General features: G+C 35.8%; 1 protein-coding gene across 1 annotated transcript; it reads left to right on the top strand.

Annotated features, from left to right (window-relative positions):
* The first annotated feature begins 5,693 nt into the window (after nt 1–5,693).
* On the top strand, nt 5,694–9,645 carry LOC143552196 (zinc finger CCCH domain-containing protein 40-like). The gene is made up of 4 exons (XM_077042473.1): nt 5,694–5,798; nt 6,545–6,814; nt 6,907–7,130; nt 8,673–9,645. Exons 1-4 carry the CDS (start codon nt 5,694–5,696, stop codon nt 9,592–9,594), a joined length of 1,521 nt encoding a protein of 506 aa, XP_076898588.1. The 3' UTR covers nt 9,595–9,645.
* The last annotated feature ends 4,055 nt before the right edge of the window (nt 9,646–13,700 follow it).

Below are 13,700 nucleotides of genomic sequence, written 5' to 3' on the forward strand. Positions count from 1 at the left end.
TTTACATTCAATCAATACTAATGACATCAAGATGACTCGTTTATCCTACGAGACGTTCTAACATGGTTCGAGTTACCTAAACCCTCGACCTCATCAAACTTACTCACAACAGCCCCCGAAGTCTCACATTCACCAATTCGACCCTTAGGTACTCCCGGGAATAAAGAACTCCCAAATTACCCCCGGAAGCACTAGTTGATACTAATACGCGCGTTTAAGAGTCGATTAGGCCATTAACATCCAACTCAGCCCCGTGTGGACCCAACATGATAAAATCACAGCCAAAAAGTCCACATGACGCTACACGAGTCAAATGGGTCGGTAACTCGCAAGTACAACGCACCAACTACTCAATAAACGCAATTGTGTGTTGTACCGACCCGTTGGAGTAACCGACAACCAATTTAGCCCCATAACTTATAAAAATGAATTTTGAACAGCCCTTACATCAAACCAAGTGTCCCCGAGCTGAATTGGTCGTTAATTACTTCAACCCTCGCGTTAAACGCACCAAACTACAATTCTAGTCAACCAAACACTAACAATCAAGCTACAACTAGTTGACCAATCTAACGAACACCAATGAACACAATACTTACGTATGATATACGTGACATACCTAGGAATATTGGGGTGCAAAAACTCACTTCAAATAGCCCCGACAAGAACACAATTGAACATCCACCAGTTAAGCCTAAAACGAACTTATCGATCAATAACGAGTAAAACGTGTAGATTTTAGCATGCGAAGATGAATTTAATTACATAGGATAACCTTTGAAATAAATTATTAAATTTTTTCCAGACTTTAATAAATTTCTTAGGTTTACAAAAATATTTTTATTATATTTTTCTATTGGACACAAAAATTATAAAAATTCCTCCAACACAGCAAGGTATGTACAACTATTTCTGTGCGCAACAAAATGGTTTTATTTTTATAAAATTCATTACCAAACCAAATTAAACTATTCAAATTGGATTTTATTCTTAACTCAAAATATTAAGTTCCAGAAGTGGAACCAACTAATTTGGACTTGTTGAAAAAGAGTTATGATGTCGGGAAGACAGACCAGAATCCATCATCCCGCATCAGCTTTGACACTCGATCTTATAAATTCATAAAAACCATTCAAATCTCATCCAAAAATTACATTATACCTTTCTGGAAACTAGACTCAAAGTAGAACATCATGGAAAGAAGAATCGATCAAAAAAAATGGATTATCATCGCTTTACAGACCCTACAATAAACGTATACGAATCTGTCAGCAAACTGTTATCATCAAAACTCAATCCTAACGTGTTCAATAACGGGTTTAATGGTGAAAAAGACATGGGGAATAATAAAACCGACCTAGAATTAAAGTTTTTACGGTTCAAACTTGGCTGCACAGAAGATAAATCTTCAGGGGGGGTACTGGTCCGATCGGCTGCGCCTAAAGGAGTTAGGGTTAGGTTTTTATTTTTATGTTATAATATAAGAAGTTACATCCAAGTCCCTCCAAATAGAAGTATAAGGCATTATGGAAGAAAAGTTAAATGGTTTAACGTACCGAGATGACGTAAAGGATTTCGAGAAACGTCGGTTAAATCCCGAGAATTATACATACTTTACGAGCTTTAACTCTTGGAACCGAAATTTACGAGCGTTACAACACACGTTGCCTTTATTTATATTACATTATTTATATTACAGAGGGATAGAAATAAAAACATGCTTAAACAACATATATTCCTAATCCCTAGTCTATTTCTTAAGTTTTTCATCTTGTCACATTTCTTAATAATTTTATCGCCTATCTTCTTTTTCCTGATTCTTTCATTCCTCAGTTCATCCATAACCGAGTTTGGTTGGTTTGGATATCCCACGGGTGCGGATGCTGACGGGAAAAGATAGGCAGTTTCCTTAGGATACAGATGTGGATTCGCCACATAAGCTTGCATTTTCTCATCGGGAATACTTGTTGTGTAGAATTTCTCTACCAGTCGGGCTTCCTCCCAAATTTCATTTGTCTGTTCAGATATTGTTGGTATAGGTCCTTGATACGGTGGGAAGTAAGGAATTTCAAAATAACGGGTCGGTCTATGACTCGGTCCTGCTATACTGTGCGAATTTTGATAACCTGGTGGTGGAGACCTGAAGTGCCACATACTTTGGTGCGAATGCTCCATCCAACTTGATGAATCTATGCTGTATTCCTATTTTATTTTACTTTGGACCTCCACGTCCCCAGAAGGATGGTAGGTCGGATTGTCAGTCAAAAAATTTTGCGGAATGCCTTCAGAAGTATCGCTAGATATTTCTATCGGCATTTGTGGGCTACCAGGAGTATATATCGGTTAGCTTCCGTAAGCCAAATAAGGATCTATTTGATCTATCGAGTTCATCATATTTGTCAGATCGGCCGGATTCATTGGATTTATCAGGTCACTAAGATTTATCGGATCAGTCGGTTGCTAGTGACCGAAGTTACAGTCATTGCTGGCCATATCAGATGGCTCCTGTTCAGGTGCATGTTTAGATCGTCTTACAACCTGGCGCCTTTGCCCGTAGTAATTTGTATATGACATCTGCACAGAGTTATACTTAGGGATAGGTAGACTACGAATCTTTACTTAACCTAGTTATCAAATTAATGGTTAAAGCTTAGGTACTAATATGTTAATACCTAAGTCGCTGAAATCGATGGCTCTGATACCATCCTATCACACCACGATCCAGGGCCTAGGGGCGTGACACAGAGTTGATACCTGTTTTGTAAATATATTAGAGTAGCGGATTCAATTTAGGGGAAGTCTTTTATAAAATATTAATTTACATTGAAAATTTACTCGGGAGTTAAATACCTGAGTATTCGGTTACAAAATATTGTTGTATTATTATTACAAGGATTATATTCAAAATTGAGCCTTTCGAGCGATTTTCTATCTTCGTGACTCCTAATCCTTGTCTATCATTATCAGCCTTAATTACCTAAGGGTTGGAAAATATGTCGGCTATGTGCCGGTGAAACATTGACTCAATAAAATAATTTATGACAGTCGTTAAATACAAACATAGTTTTTTGTTTCACAATCTCAGCAGGAACGCATGTCATTCCCGGGATTTGTACCACTGCCCTACACATACAATTCAAAGGTTCCCCGAGTTACATAGCCCCTGTTCGGAGACAGTCTTCCTCTAGGCTATGTTACCCTGTTGGAGAACTGGTTATGACCGACTTGGTTTTGTATGCCAATCGTCAGTTATGTATGGATCCAGACACATATGTATCTGTCTGAGTTGCTTTTTATTATCTATTTTGTATTGTAACGATTTTAGAGACAAGTGTCACACCCCGACTTAGGGCCTAGGCGTGACACCCGTAGTTGGTACCTGTTTTGAAAATATATCAGAGTTGCGGGTTATTAGCGGAAGTCTTTGATTATATTATTTTATTTTGAAAACCTCTTGAATAATAAATATTCAAGTTTTGATTTACAAACCTTTGTTTATTCTTGCTCACAATATTTTATTTATTAAAAACCGAGCAATCTCTATCTGCGAGCATCTATCTCTAAGAGTGACTCCTATCCCTTGCTATCTGTGCTATACTTGTTTTCCTGTAATGAGGGGAAAAATATGTCAGCTATATGCTGGTGAATCGTTGACTCTGAAAACATTTGACTGACAAGATAGTTTTTGAACAAACACAGCAGAAACGTCTCTTATTTCTGGGAACTTGTGCCACTGCCATACACCCACAATTATGGTTCTCCAATAACTGATGCTCATTGGAGAACTTTCGTTATGTCTGTTAGCCTGCGGCCACGTAGCCTTGATTGATAGGTTAACAGATATGTTTGGATCCAGACACATGTGTACTTGGTCTGAGTTGCTTTTATTATCTATCTTGTAACTTAAGGATCACGTAATCCCTTAAAATGTAGAGATCACGTAATCTCATATTTGACTGACTGTTTAAGATAAACAACCCATTTATCTGACTGACTGAAAAAGGTTTAACGTATTCACCTGTGATTGTGATTGTCTTTTCTGAATGATGTGGTGATCTCGTTTGAAAACCCTTGTGAAGGAGCTATGCAGTTAATGTGGAAAATATCGGATATCGGTCAAGAACCGACATCTGAGATATCGGTTTTCACAGTGATATATCAGTAATTAATATATATGTATTATAATGTTATTTTTATACTTTTTTATGCATACATTTATATAGTACAAAATATAAATTAGTGAAGATAAATGGGGTTAATTTTTAAAATATACAAACTAATTTTATCGTTTTTATGTAAAAGTTTATAAATTTGAAGTATAAAATGTAAATTAGTGAAAAAGAGAGGGGTTCATTTATAAAAGATCTAAACTTTATTAAACCTAAGAAGTCTTAAACACAGACATCTTCTTCCTCGCTTCCTAATTGTGCCGATCTCTTCATTCTTTCTCGTTTCCGGCAAAAAAGTTGCCGGAACTAACAGTCGGAGTTCTCTATTAGATCAATAAGTGGTCGCCAAGTACGTTTAAAGCAACCAGGTAATCGGATTTAAAAAAGCCTTTCCAAGTTCTGAATATGAAAATGGCCAAATCGAGAAAATCGGAGATATAATCGATGTTACTGAAGCAAAATATCGGCGATAAATCGATCATTATCGTCGATAATATCGGGACCGATAGTATAATCAATATTTGGGACCGATATTTGTCAAGGGGTCCGATAACCGATATATCACCGATATATTGTCGATAGTAACTGTATAGGGAAGGAGACGGTGAAAAGGTTTTTTTTTTTACTTTGGGAAGGAGGTGTTATGTGTAAAAGGTTTTGTTTATAGTGTTGTGTGCGTATGTTTATTTTTTTAAAATAAAATGTGGTGTGTTAGTTTTAATGTATTTTACTTATTTGTTTTATTTTATTTTTATTAAGAAATAAATAAAAAAAATAATGAGGTAATGATTGGTAAATCGACCCACATCAATTTGACACCCGTGGTTAGTTGATAGGGTCGCTTTTTATCTATATCGTATATATCATACCCTAACCCTCTCGCCTTCGCTTTTCTTTCGACCCACCAACAAATCAGGTAATCCATCCATTCCTCTCTCTGCGATTTGATTGGTTGATTATATACAACAAAAACAAGCTGTTAAATTTAAATTTGCTCTAATCCTGTAAATATGTGATGATGATTGTAGTTTAGATCAAACGAACGTTTCATTTTTACGAGGATCCAGTTTGCTATTCAAAAGGGGACGCTTTGAGTTTAGCAGTGAAGATTCGACAGCTTTTACGAATTACACCTCACTCACGCTTCATTTGAGATGTTTAGGGTTTAGTTGTGGTGGTTAAGCTGGTAGCAGTTGAGGGATTAATTGCATCGGAATTTCATATTTAGGTTATCCCTTTTATTTTAGATTAATCGCGATTTTACAACACTAGCCGCCTTTTTGTTGTTAATTGTTGAAGGTTTTAGAGGTTTTTTTTTTTGTAACAACTGAGCATTTGTTAAAAGCTGAATTATACACGTGTGACTTATTTCAGTTACTTGAAATAGTGGTTTGCAATGCATGTTGTTATGATTTGAAATGAAGTTATAAGTTCTACTTCATTGTCTACATTTGAATATTCAATGGCGTTGTTCTTTAACAAGAATGTTTATATGCGTATTTATACTTGTATTTTACAGAACGAATGGCACATAGGATACTAAGAGATGTTGAGGCTGATGGTTGGGAACGATCTGATTTTCCGATCATATGCGAGTCATGTCTAGGTGACAATCCTTATATTCGAATGGTAATCTTCTAAGTTTTGTCTTTTCTTATAGTTTATGATTCGTTTTTTTCTTTCAGTTGGTTTTAACGTTGGACTTTGACATGCCAAATAAAGACTACATTACTACCTTATGAGTTACTTATGTTGAAATGGGATGTTTGAATTTGTAACTTGGAACTGATTTTCTGAAGCTGTGAAAGTAAAGTTTGTTTTGTGATAAAAGACATTCTGCTGCCAGTTGTCTTATCACATAAAGGCCGTATTCGATTTTTGATAGGCAGTTTTATACTTTTATACCAGCTGCTACAAACTGATTATCGAAGCGTAAAGTAAAAGTTACCTATTTACCTTTTGTTGAGCTTGTCTTGAAAGAATTTGATTTGCATTTCAAAATTATGCTATTTTTATACTCCTGTCATTGTTTGTAAATTAATTTTTTAATTTCATAATTAGAGCTGGCTAAACATTTGATTATCTGGTTATTTACAGCTTCAAAAAGTAAAAGCACATGCAAACACTAGTTTCTAATTTATAATCTGTTACACCTGATTATCTTATTTTTAATTTATTCAGTTCAAATATTTCACTTCAATCCGTACATCCAAACACCTTTCTTAATTTTTTTTACTAACGAATCGTTTTTCTTTCTCTCTTTATTATTATTGGGTTGCACTTTTAGCCTTATTTGCATTCAATGTTTACTAAAAATCAATCATGCTTATTTGGTTTTTATGCAAGTTATTAAAAAAATACTAATTTATGCACAGACAAAAGCAAATTATGATAAGGAGTGCAAGATCTGCACTAGGCCGTTCACAGTTTTTAGGTGGAGACCTGGTCGGGATGCAAGATACAAGAAAAGTGAGATTTGCCAAACTTGCAGCAAATTGAAAAACGTTTGTCAAGTTTGTCTTTTGGATCTTGAATACGGTTTGCCAGTTCAGGTTCGTGATACTGCACTCAGTATCGACTCAAACGACTCCATTCCGAAGAGTGATGTCAACAGGGAATATTTTGCAGAGGAACATGATCGTAGGGTACGTAACCTTTACATTCTGTAAACAAATGCAAATTAATAATTATTATTCAACTGAATGAAACATTATTATTGTTGGTTGTTTTGTTAAAGGCAAGAGCTGGTTTGGATTATGAGTCATCTTTTGGAAAGGAACGACCGAATGATACTATTTTGAAGCTGCAACGGACAACTCCATATTATAAGAGAAACCGAGCACACATTTGCAGTTTCTTTATTAGAGGTGAATGTACTAGAGGTGCCGAGTGTCCTTACAGGCATGAGATGCCTGTCACTGGTGAATTGTCCCAACAGAATATCAAAGATCGTTATTATGGGTATGCAACCATCCACTCCCTAGTAACACGCTTTTTATGAAGGAACTGATATCCATAATACATAAAAGTTTATAACTTTTTCTAGTGGTGTTAGTCGTGTTGGGGTTGATATGTTGAATTGTTCAACCCGGAAACAGTCCATAGATTTATTTCTGCCAAAAACATTAAACTTAACCCAGCATTGACGGATATTCCTTGTTGGGAGGGGGTGCACATGCCCCCCTGTAAGCCAGTCAAATTTGGCAGTAAAGGCCATTTACTGCACTGATATAATTCTTTAGGGGCGGCCAAGAGTTTCTATCTGAAAATTTACTTTTGAATTCACAATTATCAATATTTTAATTAACCGTTTTATTACATTAGTTAAGTATATATATATATACTTGGAAGCCCAGTTTTTCTTATTTAATCTTGTTTCTCAGTATGCAATGTTAATGCTTATTTGGTTCTCATTTAGAATATTGACTAATCAGAGGTGTATTGAAAGTACTTTGTCAACTGTGCTGTCATGATTTTTTGATTGCTAGTATAGTTTGTGCTGAGAAAAAGATTAAGTTAACAATATTACTAATGAGCATGTAATTGAGCATCTCTGAATATTTCATAACACAGAGAGGACAAGTGCAAAAGTAATTTGTTCCCATTAAGTATATTGTTTAAATTATACTAAATCTGAATCATATCATGTTATTTTGTTATCATGTTTTATGACCTGACCCCATTTTCCCCACCAATTTCTAAATTTGCCACTGTAACCCAGACACTTAAAATTATGTAATTAGGGGTTGTCAACGAGCCAAGCTCAACTAGTCCCGAGGTTGGCTTGTTTAACTTTCTTACTGAGAGCTCACAATTTTATTTCTAAAGCTCTAGCACTACTTGTGAATAGATTTTTCAAGCTCGAGCAGGGCTTGGCTTGTTTATTATGTATCAGTTAATAATTTAATTTATATGCACTTTTAATTGTTTTATACACATATATATTGATTATAATAATTTTTTATATGTAATATAATATATGTTATTTAATTATATTTATCATAATTTTATGTGTATAAAAGTTATGTAAATATATATTTAATATAATAAATGAAAGTTAATTAAGTAATAGGGTCTTTTAAGCTTGTGAGCCAGCTTGAACACAATAAGTAAAGCTCGGACACGCTTATAAACAAGTTTATTTTTAGGCTCGGTCTCGTCTAAGCTTTACTTGATTTGAGCTTTCAGCAAGCTGATCTCAAGTAGCTCGCGAGCAACTTGGTTCGTTTACACCTCCAGCATGTAATCCTAACACGACCCGTTTAACCCTTTTTTCGAGCATGTCAAACGGGTAGTAACCAATCTGTCACGTGTTCATCCGGTTGGTGGGTTGTAATAAACTGGTCAAACGCTTTGACGGGTCAACCTGTATTACTTAAACGGGTTAAACAGGTCAACAATATCCGTTCATAAGCGCCTTAATTATGACAACCCAAAACCTTGTTATTTTCCTGCTGTGTTGGAAACTGCTATTCCTAACTCTTTTGATTACATCATTTGCAGAGTTAACGATCCTGTTGCACTAAAACTACTAAGCAAAGCAGGCGAAATGCCGTCTCTAGAACCCCCAGAAGACGAAACCATCAGAACCCTATACGTAGGCGGGCTCGACGCCCGCGTCTCTGAGCAAGATCTCAGAGACAATTTCTACTCCCATGGTGAAATCCAGTCAGTAAAAATGGTTCTCCAACGCGCATGCGCTTTCGTCACCTACACCACTCGAGAAGGTGCAGAAAAAGCTGCCGAAGAACTTTCAAACAAATTAGTCATCAAAGGCCTTCGGCTCAAACTAATGTGGGGCCGCCCACAGGCACCAAAAGTTGATGGTGAACCCGGTTCGGATGAAGCCCGACAACAAGCGGTTGCACACAGTGGTTTATTACCCCGTGCTGTTATTTCCCAGCAGCAAAATCAGTACCAGCCGCCAGGAACTTCCGCTAGTCATGACCAACAACCGCCACCTGGAATGCATTATTTCAACATCCCGCCTCCGCCACCTCAGCAGGGCAGGGCGTTTTATCCTTCCATGGATCCTCAACGAATGGGGGCGGTGATCCATAATCAAGATGGGAGTGGGGCTAGTGGGTCGGGTGGCGGTGATCAGCGGCCACCATATGCTGCTTATCCGCCGCCACCGCGTCCACCTCCAGGTGGTGGTGGACAATACTATCCGCAGTATTATCCAACACCGCCGTACGGGTATGGTCCCCCGACTCCAGCTTATCAACAATACCCTCCACCGTCACGTCCACCGTCAATGGCACCAAATGGACCGAATGCCCTCCATGGTCAACAGGCGCATCAACAGCAAACACCACCGCCACCCTCAATGCCACCACATGGACCGAATGCCCTCCATGGTCAACAGGCGCATCAACAGCAAACACCACCAGTGGCGGAGGCGGGGCCACCGCCACAACAATGAAGGCAAAAAAACTTCTTGTATGGTTAAAGTACTGTGGTTTTTGCTACATGTATGAATTATTTGGTGCTACAATGGGCTTTGTTCATTTTTGTTATGCATTACAGTTGAATGTTTTCCCAGATTTTTACTTATAGTTATATTGTAACTTTATTTTAGTAGTTTTGACATCTTGTTTCATTCTATTTCTTTTAAATATCTAGTTTGTATTTGAATGATTGAAGATGGTTTTGATTACTGTATAATACATACAGTAAATAACTACATATCCTAAACTTAAAAGAAATACACAAACTATAGAAGGCAAAATATATTTGGTTTACATGACCCATCCCAAGTTTCAAACTGAATAGAACAGTTAAAATTGACAAATCACCGAAGCTGAGCTGTGAGCTGACCATTGAGATGTTTGGCTGAACTGTTTTGGGCCTTCGGTTTGGATGGCTCCGTCGATTACATATATTGTTCACAGCGGTGGAGCCAAGAATTTTTTTCTATGGGCTCGAGAATTTTCTGCGTTTGGATTTTTCCAGCGTCTAAGTTTTCTGGCCCGGATGAGTCGGGCCGGGTTGAAAAAATAAAATGCAATTTCACTATCATAAATTATGAACACTTAACAAAATACAAAGTCATTTAAATAAAAAAAATATTACATATTTTAATTGTCCCATAAGCATTTTATTTTTTGAAAATAAATCATAGTATCTTCAATCACGACTAAAAAAGAACTCCTTTTTCAATATAATAAATGCACGCATAATTCATATAATCGTAACTCTTCCGATTACGTAATTATGTCTTCATGTAAAGCCACTAGATTGAAGCGTACGTTGCGGGTTGATTGTTGTGGAAGTCCGATCGTCGATGATGCAATTGGTTGGTGAAGGGTTTTTTTGTTTATTTATTTATTTATTTAGGTGTTGTGTGTAAGTATGTTAATTAAATTAGGCTTATTGAACTTTAATTTTGTATAATATATATATATATATATGGGTTATTATTTTATTGGCCCATTTATAATGTTTTGTTTAGTCATTTTTATAGTTATTTAAAAGCCTCATATATTTATAAAAAAATTGATTACTAAAAAGATTTTAACTAAATTTTTCATAACCAATGGGTTCGAATATTTTTTACTGGGTTCGCTCGTCGAAAGAATGAGTTCGCTCATTAACTCGATACTGTAGGTTATATATAAAACCGAAAAAAAGACCGGGTTCGGCCGAACCCAGTAGCTATAGTGTGGCTCCGCCACAGATGGTTAATGAACGAGAGTAAGAATAATCATGCAACATGCAAGTTTAGTAACTCACACAACTATATCAACTGGCATGAGATGCGACAACTTGGTTAATATTTTTACCAGTAGTTAGTCCCACCTCCTTGAGTAGGGTCTTCATTGCACGTGTTTGGATCAAGCGGCTTATCATCGTATGTTGGCTTGTTTTTCACTTCCATTCAGGGCCGCCTTCAAGAATTTATGTATCCTGCCGAGCCTAAATAAAATTGCCCGTAGGCCCTATCAAGTAATGAAATATATAAACCAATTTTTTTAAATCACATTAACATTATAACTATAAATATTGCAAAAATATAGTAATAAAATCAAATATATTAATAAGAGTTAACGACTAATCGATGATTCGTGAAACTCTCATAGCATTTTTTACCAAATAGAGTTTGGTTTTGGGCCAATTAACCTAAACTTTACCAAAATTGACTATGAATAAAAAAAAATTTGGGCAGGTAATTTTAAGATGATTAAAATCAAATTATATTATATGATATGTATATAGTGGGATCTAGAGAGAACTTCTTTTAATAAGAAAACTAGAGAACTAATACAAAATTATTTTTAACTTTTAAACAAAAAATATTTTGTGATTTTTTTTCTTTTCTTCTAATAAAATGATATTGTTCAAAAAAAAAAAAAACGGTCGAAAGTAGTTCGTATTGCATATATACAATAATGTTTTATTGCATATAATATAACACAATTGCATTATACAATGCACACTATTAAATATATGCAAATACAACACTAATAATTGTATGCAATACACACTATCTATGAAAATACAACACTAATAATTGTATGCAATACACACTATCGCATATACGTAATACAACACTGATGCACATATGCACCATATCGATTTTTTTTATTATTGTATATAATATAACACTATTGCAATAATACAATACAAAAAATTGCATATATGCTATTCAACACTATTGCAAATATCAAAATACACACTAGTGCACATATGCAATAAAAAAAATCGATGTATAGCACATGTGCACTACAACGAGATTTTTTGTTTAATTTTTTATATTTTCATATATTTTTCTAGTGAAGAATAACAACATATAAGAAGGATGAATGAAAAAATATTTTTTTCATTAAATTAAAAATATTTCTTTATTAGTTCTCTAGTTCTCACAATAAGAAGGAGTTCTCTCTTGATCCTCTTCCTATATATATATATATAGGATTGGGAAATCGTTTATGTCTTTGTTTATATGTCCAATACTAATAAAGCAAAAATAGCGTGATCATTATTAGAGCCTATTAATTGGCTATTAACAACTTTTGTAGGGTTATTCAACAAGAAGGAAGATTACGTAAATCTAAAATTTTTCCCAAGAAGGAAAAATTAACCTCGTCTTGGTTATATTTGGGAAATTTCGGTTTAAAGTCCCTTATCTCAATCATAAGCAATTAGCGTTAGGGATTGGGGAGACATGAAGAGATAATTCAGGACTGGCCTATCGTATGGGGATGAGTTTAGATATGCTTAATCCTTATCTCATCCCAAGACTTCGCCATATCAACCTTACTGGGTCCAAATTTGACAAGTCAAAATAGAAGAAGGACTGCAAATTCCTATTGAGGTATATTTAAATTGTTAAGAGAATTGGGTCAAGATCATGGAAACTAAATATCATCTACCTCAGCCAAAATATCAAAAGAGGATCTTGTCTGAAACTGGTCTAATGAGTGGGTCTAAAAGGGATGGACCTATCCGGTATGTGATGAGAAAGATGGGCTAGGATTATGCTAGTCTCTTATCATAAAGAATAAGGACCAGGGGGACTTTTAAAGTCTGCTATGAAAATGGTCTCCGTCCCATGATGGGTCTAAGTCAGGAAACCCAGGAGAAACCAAGATACTTGAGGAGTACTAGTTACTCTAACCAAATATCCAACCAACCAGATATGAAGGAGATAGGAAATGCAAATTTGAAAGTAAGAAAATGAGCAAACAGTTAAGAGAAAGGCATGTGATTTGAAAGGTATCATGACATTTTGAGGGAAGCGTGAGAGGCATTTTCAAAACTGGCGCCAGTTTAGGTGTGGGCCCAGTGATGGGCTAAGAAGATAAAAGGGGGATTGGATAATTTAAGTCCAAGAAAGATAAGGATGAGCCAGGTCGGGGTTTAGTCCCTTACCCTTATCATAAATAATAAGGACAATAGACGAGGAAGACTCGATGAGGCTATCCTGGAAATGAGCCCAACAGTAACATTCTCACTCTAGCAATTGTTAAGGTGATGGTGAGATTGATAAAGGATATCGGTACTAACCTTGTGAAGAAAGTTTAAAGATGGATAAATTTCTTTAGAAGATACATAGAGACGTGTTAAGCTGTTTGAGATAACTTGAAAATCGGGCGAATAGAGAAAACGACATAAACGGACACTTCCGGAGGATAAAGAAAGCGCCGTGGAGACCAAATTAAAAGTGCAGTGGAGAAATGATATAAGTCCATTATGCTCGTCAAAAATAACGAGCACAATGGACTGGGGAGACTTAAAGAGATTACCCTTAAATGGGCTCTTCGAATGATATGATAAATAGGCCCAATAGCAAATACATACTCAAATTAAGTGTGGCCAAAGGAAGGAAGACCAAAAAAAGAGTAACTAAACTACCTCGAAGTAACTAAACGCGATCAAAGGTTCTAGAAGGATTAGATCAACACATGTGTCAGGCCATATTGCTGGTAGGGGTGAGCAACTTAACCACCATAACCGTTTAACCAAACCATAACCGAAAAAACCAAACCGATTTTAACCAATAACCGATAACTGGTGGGTCAGTTTAAT

Source organism: Bidens hawaiensis, unplaced genomic scaffold (genome assembly GCF_021521415.1).
Source record: "Bidens hawaiensis isolate Kalapana, Puna unplaced genomic scaffold, B.hawaiensis_p1.1 tig00016828_1, whole genome shotgun sequence".
In the NCBI taxonomy this organism is placed as follows: Eukaryota; Viridiplantae; Streptophyta; class Magnoliopsida; order Asterales; family Asteraceae; genus Bidens; species Bidens hawaiensis.

Coding starts and splice junctions, on each gene's coding strand:
- LOC143552196 (XM_077042473.1), top strand. CDS start 5,694: ATGGCACATAGGATACTAAGAGATGTTGAGGCTGATGGTTGGGAACGA. Junction 5,799..6,544: donor ACAATCCTTATATTCGAATG/GTAATCTTCTAA, acceptor ATTTATGCACAG/ACAAAAGCAAATTATGATAA. Junction 6,815..6,906: donor CAGAGGAACATGATCGTAGG/GTACGTAACCTT, acceptor GTTTTGTTAAAG/GCAAGAGCTGGTTTGGATTA.